The 13279-nt window shown below is 35.0% G+C and overlaps 2 protein-coding genes across 2 annotated transcripts in view; both read left to right on the forward strand.

Moving 5' to 3' along the window:
- Window positions 1–13279, forward strand: part of LOC133181902 (large ribosomal subunit protein uL22-like) — a 110971-nt gene that overhangs the window by 64244 nt on the left and 33448 nt on the right. The gene's annotated exons all lie outside the window — the stretch shown is intronic.
- LOC133181899 (protein amalgam-like) lies at window positions 1314–10136 on the forward strand. Its single transcript, XM_061316551.1, has 8 exons — window positions 1314–1817; window positions 4080–4186; window positions 4994–5198; window positions 6725–6865; window positions 6988–7113; window positions 8002–8292; window positions 8564–8836; window positions 9214–10136. Exons 1-8 carry the CDS (start codon window positions 1772–1774, stop codon window positions 9288–9290), a joined length of 1266 nt encoding a protein of 421 aa, XP_061172535.1. The 5' UTR covers window positions 1314–1771; the 3' UTR covers window positions 9291–10136.

Below are 13279 nucleotides of genomic sequence, written 5' to 3' on the forward strand. Positions count from 1 at the left end.
AATGGCTAATGCTAATTATATTGAATTAAAACGGATGTAAAATGTAGGAGGGAATCGGGAGTTAGAATGACAATTTGGCCATTAAAACTTGTTTGAATGCAAGGAAAAGTAATGGACTAATAATTTTAAGAACCACTGTCAAAAAGTCATTTGCTCTTATTTACAACTCCTTACATAAGGGGGTAGAAAATTTTTTCAATTGAAATCAGACTTTAAAACATCACCAGATTTTCAAATACTCATGAAAATGGATGACTCTTAATTCTCTTCACATGTTTAACTTCTGTAAAATTCAACATATCAGACTGATAAAGTACATTTTTTATTTGTTATCTCATTTACAATTGGTAACAAAATGACTATTTTCCTGTTTTAAGTCCATTCACATATCCCCCCCCCCTTGTAAAAAGGGATTATTGTTTCACAGGGCGGGGGTGTTTTGAAAAATTAAGTTCCGTTTTTCCGTTGATTTATTGTAAAACACATATTTTACCAAATTAAAAATTTATCTCTCTTTGTTCTCCCAAATACGTCACGTTTTATGAAAATTATATAAATATGAAAAATCATTCAAATATGCTAACTTATGAAAATTGACTGGGAGGTAGTTGGCAAAGCAATACTATATCATCATTTCCTGCTATCATAGGATTTATTCAGGCATGTGTATTAAAGATATTAAGATAAAAAAGACAATATCATCTATAAGCAGTGGTAACAGGCTGTTAAGTGATCAGTTGGCAGTAAGCAGTTGGCAGTAAGCAGTGAGTAGCTGGCAGTAAGCAGTTGGTTGTCGTATATGGAATTCCATACCAAGTATTGAAATTTCATTTCATTTTTTTGTTTTTGTTTTGTTTTGTTTTTTTTGTTTGCATTAGCGTGATATAAAATTCAAATTTAAAGCAAGACATCTTTCGTTACACTTCCTTTAGACATCTTTGTGTAACATGGTCTGTACTAATATTTATATTTAATTAAACTTTGAAACACTGATTAATTACATCTACATATAATTTGATATCCGCTTGAACAGGGAAGATGACAGAGCACACTTCCTTACATGTTGGTGTGAAAATTGTGTTGCCATGTATTGCAAGTATTTTTTCATAATCAAATTCTTTGGATAAAATAATAACATGTATTCAGTTCTGTGTACGACCGCAAACGTTGTTATCAACCTGTTCATTACGTGATATGTGATTTAACGCTTCAAAATCGTTAAAAAGTAAGACATCGAGCTTCCTATATTTAGTTTCGCTCTGGGTTTTGTCGCGGCTCAGTGCCCAGGAAAACAGGTGCGCTATGCGAACCGGAAGTATCTTTCTGTGTTATGTACCAATGTTTTTTCGGATGTAGAGATGGAATGTTGCTATTGTTTTTGATGTAATCAATAGTGGTGTCGTGTAACACTGAATCTCAAATTGCTGCAGAGATCGATAGCGAGTTTGTGTGACTGTCGTCTGTTAGTAATTCACCGCAGTACAGAACCAAGTTACTAGCAGCTACTGGACCAAGGTCGTTGATTTATAGCAAGAACTCTGACGTCCTGATCTGTGTTATAGAAGGAAGAACACGCTTAGCCCCCGGGGTAGTCGATCCGGATGATTTACGCATTGGGTCTGCTTAATATTTGGGTAATGCCAGACCCATAGAGCAGATGATGAAACACAACGACCCAAGTATTAAATTATAAACTGTTAACTGGATTGTATTGTTAAATCCAATTAATTATGCCACATAGGATTACTGATTATTAAATTCATGTCTGGAGATGTTTAGTGGAATTATTTTAATCTCATGGCTGTGTTTTCTACCAGGTATGTAAAAGTTTTGCTGACCCCAGGTTTTGTCTTATCGGGTTAATTAACTTTGCAGGACTGACGCACAAGATTAAGGTTATGTGTAGTATGTACAAAATGGCTAAAATTCTAGCTGTATTGAGCTGGTCAGATGTATAATTATCAGTAGATCTACAGATCTGGAGCTACAGAAACAATGTTTTGTGCGACTCACATTGAAGGAAGCAATAACCCCTGGAAAAAAATCGATTGTGTTTACATGTAGAATAATTAAGCATCGATAATATATGTTACTTAATAACTTAAATAACTAAAGTAAGGAACCTATATGCTAAGAAAGTTTATAGTAACATTAGTAGCAGGCAGGTCAAAACTTCCTCCGTGAGTCATTATATTAACGTATTATATTCCAGAAAGATGTATTTGATTTACTACAAGCTAGAGGTTCGGTGAGAGTTTAGAAATATCTCCCATCCCATAAAAATTCTAAATCCATGGGTTTAATTATGTATTATCTGTCATCAGAAGATCTTGTTAGGGACGATGATATAATTACGTATCCCCCTGGGTACATGTCTATTTATCTAACCATCCTAAACATATTGATAGGTAAATAGAAACATAAAACTACGTACACTTATCCCGCGGGTCTGATGGTAGCTAGTGTTTTAGATATACAATTTCGAATGACATACCAAGAGATACCAATATTGTATAACTTGGTTATGATTGTCTTTCTCTTAGAGAAAATGTTCTATTCTTTGACCAAGTTCATAATTTTATTTAAAAAAAGAAAAAACACAAAAAAGATTTTAGAATGTTAAAATGCAATAAGTATTATTGTTACATTTGTTGTACCTTGATCTTTCATGGAGAGAACTACTAAAGTAATATAGGCCACTTTTTTGCCTGCTGTTCAATCCATGTTCATTGTATATACTTCTATGTATATCATGAATAAAATAATTCTTAAACTAAATGAATCTTACAAACCGCAACCAAAGACTGCCATTACATCTGTGTGTGAGTTACACAATTTTGAGAAAATGAATGAACTGACCATTCTGACCAGAGCTATTTAAGGGTAGTGTAGATTATTAGTTACTACTGATGTTCCAAAATGCATAAGCATATATACCATATATACATAGACCATAAACTTACTACATGGTAAAGACTGACAATCAGATATTCCCCACCGCCCCTTATCACTTTATTGGAATCCTTCAATTATTTCCATTGCTAAAACAGTAAGGATCATCGATTTTGGTTTATGAATAGTTAGCAAACACTGACTCTAACGCATTGAAAATACAGGACATCTGTCTTAATAATACTCGAGATCAAATTAAGGTTAGAAACAAACGATGAAATAAAAAAAAAATGTTTTACTGGTGTTCATGCATGGCACTAAATGTAATGCATATAGGCCTGTCTTATTTCGGCTTGGATTTCACTGTCCTGTGTTCCATTGAAGAAGGATTCAATATTTTTTGTTTCCTTTGCATTTATATGTAAATCAGCTGATTATTCCCAATTTTCCATGGCCAGATTTCTTGAGCATAGTAGCTAATTTCTAATCAGCAGTTCGCCCCCATATTTCATCAAACGAGTTCGGTCCTTCCCCGGAGTGAGCCTAAAGCTATTCAGATAATATTCAAATCGGAGGACAATGTCCCTCTTGTCGGGGGAACCCTCTCAAGCTTCTGTAAAAATCTGCTAATGAAAACACACATTCGATGGGCTTTATTACTACAGTGCATCGCAAAAATCAAAATTTACTGGACGCTCGATATTCAAGAGGGACATTCTTTTATTGATTAGAAAAAGGAAAAAAAAAAAGTCAAATGAAGAAAATCTTACAGCTATATAATCAGCAGATCTTTGAGGTAAATAAAGAAAAATCCTAAACATTTGTGTACTAATTAGGACTCATCTTCTGACCTGATGTCACATACTGATCTTGGTATAATTAGAACATCCTAACTAAATGTAACGTATTAGGCTTATTATGAATGCTTGTTTTTGAGAAAAAAAAACTTGCAAACATCCAATTATCCCAAGATCTTCATAGAAATAATCTTCGCACTAGATAACCCCAGGAAGCAAGATTTCACACTTTGTTATATATAATTTATCTAGCATCTTTACATTTAATTCATTTTTTTTGGATATTTCATAAAATGTAAATTTTTTTTAATGCTTTCAAGAAAATAATCTTCACAGAGTAAAAGTCGTGGAATGATGACGATATTTGACCTGATTTAGTTTAAATTTCAGGTACATGTGGGCAGATATGGATGGACATGACGCCTATCAAACAACTAGTGAAGGCAGGGGGATCAACAACGCTAGCCTGTACTGTTGAAAATCTCGGAAACAGCCATGTAAATTACTAAAATAATTCAGTCACTCCCCCCCCCCCCCCCCCTCCGAAATGTTATTAATAAATAATTCTATTTATTTCGACAACATTTTAATCACTTGCTTGCAGTCAAAAAATGTAAAACCTTTCCCTCAGTGCCCCAAAAGAGAAAGAAACCAATATATATATATATATATATATATATATATATATATATATATATATATATATATAAGTAAAGGAATACCATATATGCACAGAAATCTTCTTTGCAATACTTCTTAAATTGATATCACATTTGAAACGCGGAGATTGTTGTTAATTTGTATTACTAACAACGATTTGAACATACTATAAATAAAACACTTAGCAGTTTAAACACAAGTGCTTTCACGATTAAAAGTAAAAATTGCCCGTATTTGTAGATTTTTCCTGAAGTACGGGTTTATTTAGCTATGCACAAATGCAGGCGCAAGAAAATTTATTTTTCGTCTGCATGCTGCAGCCATCCAGTTTATTCGTATTTATAGCTATCAAGGCAGATAATGCATGGCCGTAGGAACCGGGGGGGGGGGGGCGTGCCCCCCCTCCAAATAATTTTGCCGATATATCGAATACTATAGAAAATATAGCTACTATATGCTTGTGCCCCCTCAAAATAACGTCTGGTGACCTTTTCTTTCTCCTTTCTTTTCTTTTCTTTTTTTTGTCAATGAATTTTGGTAGTTGATAGTGCCCCCCCCCCAACTGAAAATGTATGTTTGTGCTCCCTCAAAGTGAAATTGCTTCCTACGGGCCTGTAATGACCACTAAATAATTTCTGTTACAGGTGATGTGGTTTGGACCACGGAATGATTTGTTGTTTAGGGGAGAGGATCCGATCATATCTGATGTTCGATTTAGTTTGAAGCGTCCCTACTCCAACTCCTGGTATCTTGTTATCAAAAACGTCAAAATCGGGGACAGCGGGGTGTATAAATGTCAAGTGAGGTACCCTACCACTTTGACAAAAAATATCACATTACAAGTTCAAGGTAAGCAAATACTGTGAGGAAACAAAAATCTGCTGGGCTGTTATTGAACCAGGATGTTTACATACACCAAAAGCACATCGAAATTTTAGTGTTTTTTTTTTGGGGGGGGGGGGATCTCCAATGGACATTTGACATCGGACATGCAAGTAGTAAAAAAGTAAAAATAATGGATTTATCATCATGGGTCCCAACAAATTAAATGAATATAAACAGTACACTCATAAGTGCAACCATTCCGGAGGGGGAGGGGGGGTATCGGTTTCCCCCTTATGATTTTTCTGAAATTTATGCAGTAAAGTATCAAAATATTATCTTGGTCCCCTTGGAAACATGGACCGCTAGTAAGTTGCGTACATATGTAGGTGCAGAACTCTCGGAAAATTACTTCTGGTCAATCTTAGGGCTATCAGGACAATTTTGGGCACACATTTATTTCATGTCAATCTTTAAGCTTTTGAAATTCTCTACCTTCTTTAACCTCTATTTCAAAGAAGACCACAGCAGACATATCGATGGAGCATCCTCTCTAGCCTTCTGAATTTTTTTAAACACTGTAACTTATCAAAATACATGAATTCCTAACATATATATTGAAGAGAACTCATATTTGTGCCATTGCTGGTAGACTCAAAATGTAGCGGTAATGAATTGTAATCGGCAAAAGTCATTTTGATAAAATGTAGCGGTAATGATCGCCCGAAATTTCGAAGAAATGTAGCGGTAATGAGTTGGAAATTATTCGCAATGTAGCGGTAATGTTGACCTCCCAGCATATTATACCTGCATTCTAATATAATTTTCCGATTTTATTAAGATTTACATATTGCCCACAGGCACTAGTTTCATATATGGGGTAGCAGGAATGACCCCATGTAAGAAACAAGTACCTGTGTATGATATGCAAAGGTGGATGCAGCTCTGGCGTGCCATGTGTGTGTGCCCTCCCATTTCCCATTTTTGTTCTTTCGTAAATTTTGTTTAAATTGTTCAATTTAGTCTACAAATATCCTCAAATAAATAGTATGTACATGTATTCAATTATTTCACGAGCGAAATTTGACCCCCCCCGTGCCCCCATCAAGGCAGCCCCCTGATACTGTGCCCTCCATTCAGAAATTTTTAGTATGCTATGCTGGGAATTCATGTACATATTTTTCCACACAGACTTGCTCCAGGTGTGTAAAATAATATTTTAGTAGTTGATATATTAATTTTTTTTTCAAAATATTTTTTTACACTTCGAGAGGAAGCCCCTGTGCGGTGACTAAAAAATTCAGAAGAGGCCGGGTTACACAATCTATACATAAGGTCTTTCAAAATAATACAAAAACAGCAAGTATAAGGACAAAGAACTGCTGATATGGCCCATCATAACTTGTAATTAACTAGAAGCAAACTGTTGATATGGACCATCATAAATTGAAATTAACTAAAACTGTTGATACGACCCATCATAACTTGTAATTTACTAAAACTGCTGGTATGACGCATCATAACTTATAAATGTAATTAATTCTTTCATACAGTTGCCCCTCGGATCCTCCCATCTTCTTCCAGTGAAGACCAGCATGTACAGGAGGGAAGTGAGGTTAACATCACCTGTGAAGCTACAGGATTCCCGGAACCCAAAATCATGTGGCATTTTGTTAAAGGCAACACAGAAACACGTGAGAAATAATTTAGTCATTAAGTATTCAGGTAAAAAAAAAGGTTCAAACTTAGAAACATTTTTATAACTTAAATGTATTATTCTGGCAACTTTTCTTTAATACATGATAATGTTTTGCAGAGCTTGACACAGGACCACATTTATCAATATCCAACATCAGCAGAGAAGAGTCCGGTATCTACAGGTGTACAGCTTACAATACAGTCACTCCAAGTGCCACTCAAGACTTCAAGGTGGATGTTGAATGTAAGTCCAGCTGAATGAATGGGTGCATATATGTAATTAGTAGGAAAGGAGATATGCATGAAAAAAATATATGGCTGGACTGGGAATCGAACGCGGGACCCCTGTATTACTAGTCAGGTGCCCTAGCCACTGAGCTACCCAGGCCGATATCCACGGTCCATATAGCCTGAACTTCTACATTCCTCCCTCCTTAAACAGTCTTCGACTTCGAAGACACAAGTTCTAGGGCCCTGCCAGGAATTACAAATTTACACATGCACTGTAACCTAAACAAGGCCCCCACACTGGCCACCAAATGTAGTAGGAAAGAAGAAATGCATGAAGTAAACATATGGATGGGCCGGGAATTGAACCCGGGACCCCTGTATCACTAGTCAGGTGCTCTAACCACTGAGCTGTCCAGGCCGATATCCACGGTCTGTATAGCCCGAACTTCTATATATATAATGTACTTCTTTCTCAGTAACTTATTGTTATAAGTAATTAATACCAGCATCTTTCATTCTGTTTGACATAAATATAAGTTACATGCACAAGTCTCAACTGGAACTTGAACTCAGGACCTCTGGTGTACTGTGCCAGCACTCTAATCTCTTACATGTACCTATTGAGACCTGATGTACTGACCGATATTCATGCATGTAACCTAGTGACATAATATTAAGGGTAGAGGAGCTTGTTTGATCATACGTGTATGTCAGACTGTCATTCTGACATCTGGGTTATCAAAGAGTTCAGAAAAGTTTTTATCCAGGCCCTAAATCTGTTATTCCCAGACTGTGCTGTATTGCAGCACTTTAAATTTTTTTTACAACCAGTGTATAAGCAGGAAACATGAAATCACTGACATTTTCTTGTATCAATTTGATAGTGTTAATTTTCTTTCAGATGCACCAATAATCATTGTAAAAACCCCTGAATTATCCCAGAAATCTGGTAGGAGTGCTGTGTTAGAGTGTTCTGTAGTTGGCTTTCCCAAACCCAAGTATAACTGGAAGAAAGACAACAAAATACTAGTGAGGGACTGGAACTATGAGCCTCAGAATATCCAGCAGAACTCCACCACCACTGTTATGAACCTCCTCATCAAACAGGCAGAACCTCCCTCAGGATTCGGTGTGTACTATTGTGTGGCAGAGAACAAGTATGGGGAAGCAATTGGCAATGTCACATTACATGGTGAGTGCCTGTATTGTTGCATTTCTTTTTAAAGAGATCCTTTTTATCTTTATGTTCTGTTGTCTTTCACTTCAGTCTTACAATAATGTAGTACCAGAGATTGCCAACATTGATAAAAATACTGAGGTAATGTTTCAGTTGAACTGTAACAATGATTTAAATGAACTTGCAAAAAAATCTAATGAAATACACACTGTTACAATTTGCTTTCTTTTCCACATTTTTTCTTATTTAATACATCATAACTTTGCTATGTATTCTTTTTTTGTAGAGATAACCACAACCACCACCACCACCACAGTCTCTCCTACAACCACATCTACCACCACAGAATCTACCACCACTCTATCAACAGTTCCATCCACACAGATCTCCACTTCATCTCTCCCATCCACATCCACACAGAAGTCCCAGACCTCACCTTCCCAGACACAATCTCCAACAACTTCCAAATCCTCCACCGTCAGTCCACGGACAACCTCCTCATATAGACCACTGGTGACCTCAGGTCCTGGATATGAAATCAATTTACCTGGAGATCAAGGTATCAGTGAATTCACACATTACACAGGTTAATTCACACTCTGTGACTGTATATCAATCCTAATGCTACTCTTGTGCCTAAATTGCATAAGAATATTTTGAATCCTATACTAGGTATACATTGTAGATGGGGAAAGGCATGAGGGTTAAATAAAATTCCAGTATCAAAACCTTACTAGTTATTACAGTTAAGTTATTGTAAATTAATGAATTACATAATTATTAATATACCTAGAGGAATATGTAAAATATTAACAAGAGAAAACATACTTTGATTCATTTTTATTTTAGGATCCCTATCATTATCTCTGGTGACCCTATGTGCTTTTGTCCGAGTTCTAACTACTAAATGTACTAAACATATTTCTTCTTTTGCAGGCAACAGCAGTGCAGGAGTGACTTTCCCTTCCAGAACAATATTCATACTAGTTTTAACCATATTTCTCACATTTTAAGGGTACATAGTGATGTGTTTTATGCGTGTGTGTGTGAGAATGAGAAGGGGGGGGGGCTCTTTTGCTCATTGTGTTCATCTAGTCAAATTAATTTTTAACATTTCAAATGTCTCATAATCTCATATTCAAATTCATATTCTGCAGTTCAAAGTGGTGCAATATACACATTTCCCCCCCAATTTAAATAAAGCAATACATAAAAACATTGATGTATTATAAAGTTGTGCAGACAAATAAGCTTATTTAGCTTAATTTGTTAAAAAAAAATCATAGTGCTTATTTGTACCTCATTTACCAGCAAAAATTTCTACTTTCATTTTTACACTATGTGTATATGTCTCATCCAATCAAACTTGATCCCTGTCAGAGGTGGGTTTAAGCTAACAGGACAAGGAGGTTCTCAATTATAATACTCCTTGACAAAGACAATGTGTACTCATTTTCAAATGTTAAGCATAATTTGCAGTATTATGTATATAGAAATTCCATATAAATGAATTTTGGGTTTTTTTTGTGCCAAAGTATCTTAATGTTATGTTATCTTTGTATTTATAAGGCTAATGTACTTGTTTGTTAAAATTAGGAAAATAGTTGTAATTATGAATTTTTTAAAATGTCTTTATTTCAGAAAAAAGTCGTAGTTATTTATTATTTATTTCACAAAGATGATGCATTCTCACTAAGTTTTGAGAGGTGACATTTTTTTTTATGATGATTGCCCCATTTTATTTGTTTGCATATCTTTTTTTTTTTTTAATCATTAATGTATGTCTCACTTTATAGTCAAGCAGGTTTTTGTTTTGTTTTTAGGAACAGCAATTCAAATATTGCAAATCTGTCTGGTTGTGTACATTATTTAAAATAAATTTTGCATTTAAAAAATGTCTTTCTTTTATGAGAATGGTTATCTCAGGCAAAAACTGTGTGGACAAAACATAATGTATAAACATTACACCATGACCAAACCATCCAAAACTGTGCCGCAATAAAACACACTCTTCTGCAGCCCTGCTATCAAGAACTGGGACACAAAAAAGAAACTGGTATACCTACCCTGTTATCAAGAACAAGGGACACAATACAAACTTATACTACTTCAATACTATCCAGAAAAGGGACACAATTACAAACAAACTCATATTGCAACCCTGCTATCAAAAACTGGAACATACATAAACTTGAGCTGCACCCTGATAATCAAGAATGGGATAAAGCAACATATAAACTCTTAACTGCTATCCAGAACTAGGACAACAATATACAAACTCTACTGCAACCCTGCTATCCATAACAAGGACAATACACAAACTACTGCAACCCTATCCAGAACTAGGTCATCAATACACAAACTACTGCAACCCTACTATCCAGAATTACAACAATAATCAAACTAGTACAGCAACCCTGATATCCAGAACTTGGACACCACAAGACACAATCTTATACTTCAATCCTGCTTTTCAGAACCTGAGCACAACACACAAACTGTACTGCAACCAAGATATTCCGAACTGAGACACAATACACAAACTCTAAACTACAAGTCTGCTGTCCAGAACTAAGACAACAATACAAACACTCATACAGCAACCCTGCTATCCAGAACTAGGACAACTATAAACAAACTCTGCTGCAACCCAGACAACAATACACAGACTCTGCTGCAACCCTGCTATCCGGAACTGAGACACAACAATACACAAACTCTGCTGCAACCCTGCTATCCAGAACTAGGAAATCAATACACAAACTCATTCAGCAACTCTGCTATCCAGAACTAGGACAACAATACACAAACTCTGCTGCAACCCTGCTATCTGGAACTGAGACGCAACAATACACAAATTCTGCTGCAACCCTGCTATCCAGAACTACAACAACAATACACAAACTAATACAGCAACCCTGCTATCCAAAACTAGGATAACAATAAACAAACTCTGCTGCAACCCAGCTATACAGAACTAGAACTATTCAAACTCATACTGCAACCCTGCTATTCAAACTAGGTCAATGTTACACAAATGCTACTGCAACCCTAACATCTAGAACTACCTGGTAGATCAACAAACTCTATTGCAACCCTGCTTTCCAGAACTAGGACACAACAATACACAACTCTACTACAAGCCTGCTATCCAGAACTAGATCAACAACTCACAAACTCTAATGCAACCCTGCTTTCCACAGCTAGATCAACAAGTCACAAACTCTACTGCAACCATGATATCCAGAACTAGGACATACACAAATTCAAACTGCAACCCTGGTATCCAAACTAGGATACAATTAAGAGGCAGTCCACCAGAAAACCAGGCAGTATTGTATTAATAGGCGGCACATCGAATGTGACGAATATTTGATATTTTATTGAAAATGATATTAATGTAGTCCATATGGAATAATGTAAGTAAAGATTTGTTTGAAAATAGCTTATTTACTAAAATATCGTTTTGTTTTGTGTTTTTGAATTCCCCTATAGCTATATAAACCAATGCATGTAGGTCGGATACAAAGAACTGTAAATTCTAATACATTTTCAACAGATCTATAATTCACTCCAAACTAAATCAAGAAATATTTCATCTTTCAATTCAAAAAATAAAATCAGTGGGAAAAATGTTTTCAATAGTAGTTTTCTTGCAAAATAGACAGTCATTTTTATGAAATTCTGTGATGCAAGAGTTATCTCCCGTAGCATCGGGAAATCGATTAAACATCTTACTATCAGAAACCCTGTGAAATATTTAGAACTGATACACTAAAGAATGTTATTCAACCAAAAATAATTGGTTTATTTTGAAAAATGGAATTAATTTTCACCTCCAAACATATTTAGTTTAAAATTTGCTTTATTATTCAGGTTGAATCCACGTTTCCATTGATGTATCAGTGACGTCAAATACCTATCTAATATTGCGTCACAATAGTTGCAAATATTCCGCAGAAGTTGGTAAATTTATGTAAATGTGCAAAGAAAAAGATTTTTAAAAAGTTAAGTTAAATAATTTCTCTTTTCTGTCCAATTACTTTTCCGAGTGCATTAAATAATATTGTGATCCAGAATGTATTTTATTCACGGGCGGTGCCTCAGTTATAGATGATTTAAAACAAGTCAGTATTGATAAGTAATTTTATACATGTACAGAACATCTATACAGTAATCATGATAGGATTAAATTGTTTTATTTTTAAAATGAGTTAATAGCACATGCATATACTGGTATTTTATAATTCCTAAAAATAATTTTTCTAGTGTAATTTATTATGAACATTTCTGATAAAACTGGGACGTGAAAAGATTAAGAATTATTTCTTATTATTTAGTAATGATGAATATTCCAGACTTACGCAACATTAGATTCAGCAAAGTCGAGATGTGCACTTCATTAAGTGTTGTTAATACTTGAATATGTTAACTTATATGCAGTAATATCAAATATGCAGTCAGCATTATACGATTGCTCACGATCGACTGTCGGACCGAATAAGTTTTAACAGTTGTAAGAACGGAAGTACTCGTCACATCGTTTACTATTAGTGTCGGTGGTTCAGTTTCTGTTTTGACTTTAATTTTATAAAATGTAAAAACTAGAATAGAAAAAAAGTTATAGAAATCTATAAATTTACAACTTAATGAGGAAAATGTTGCCAATAATACTGCTGGACGCCCCACTTCAAGCTGACATTAAAACGGCAGATGATTCAATGGAACATTTTTTTTATTTTCGTTTTTAAAATTTGACAATTGTTCCACATATCCTTATACTTTATATGGAGTTAAAATAAGTCAGTAGGTTGGTAAATTTCCAAAATATCTCATTATCAAACCAGTTACAAAACGGATGCCGCCGAGACAACCCCCCACCCCCACCCCACTTTTTTTTCCGTGCGATCGATCATTTCTGGGCTCTATTATCATGATTATATGTATGTAAATGTACAGGTTTTTTTCTTATTTATTTCAAATTAAATTTCTTAGAGCAGGA

This window comes from Saccostrea echinata, unplaced genomic scaffold (genome assembly GCF_033153115.1).
Source record: "Saccostrea echinata isolate AGI-Se365-2 ecotype Australia unplaced genomic scaffold, CSIRO_AGI_Sech_v1 ptg000009l, whole genome shotgun sequence".
In the NCBI taxonomy this organism is placed as follows: Eukaryota; Metazoa; Mollusca; class Bivalvia; order Ostreida; family Ostreidae; genus Saccostrea; species Saccostrea echinata.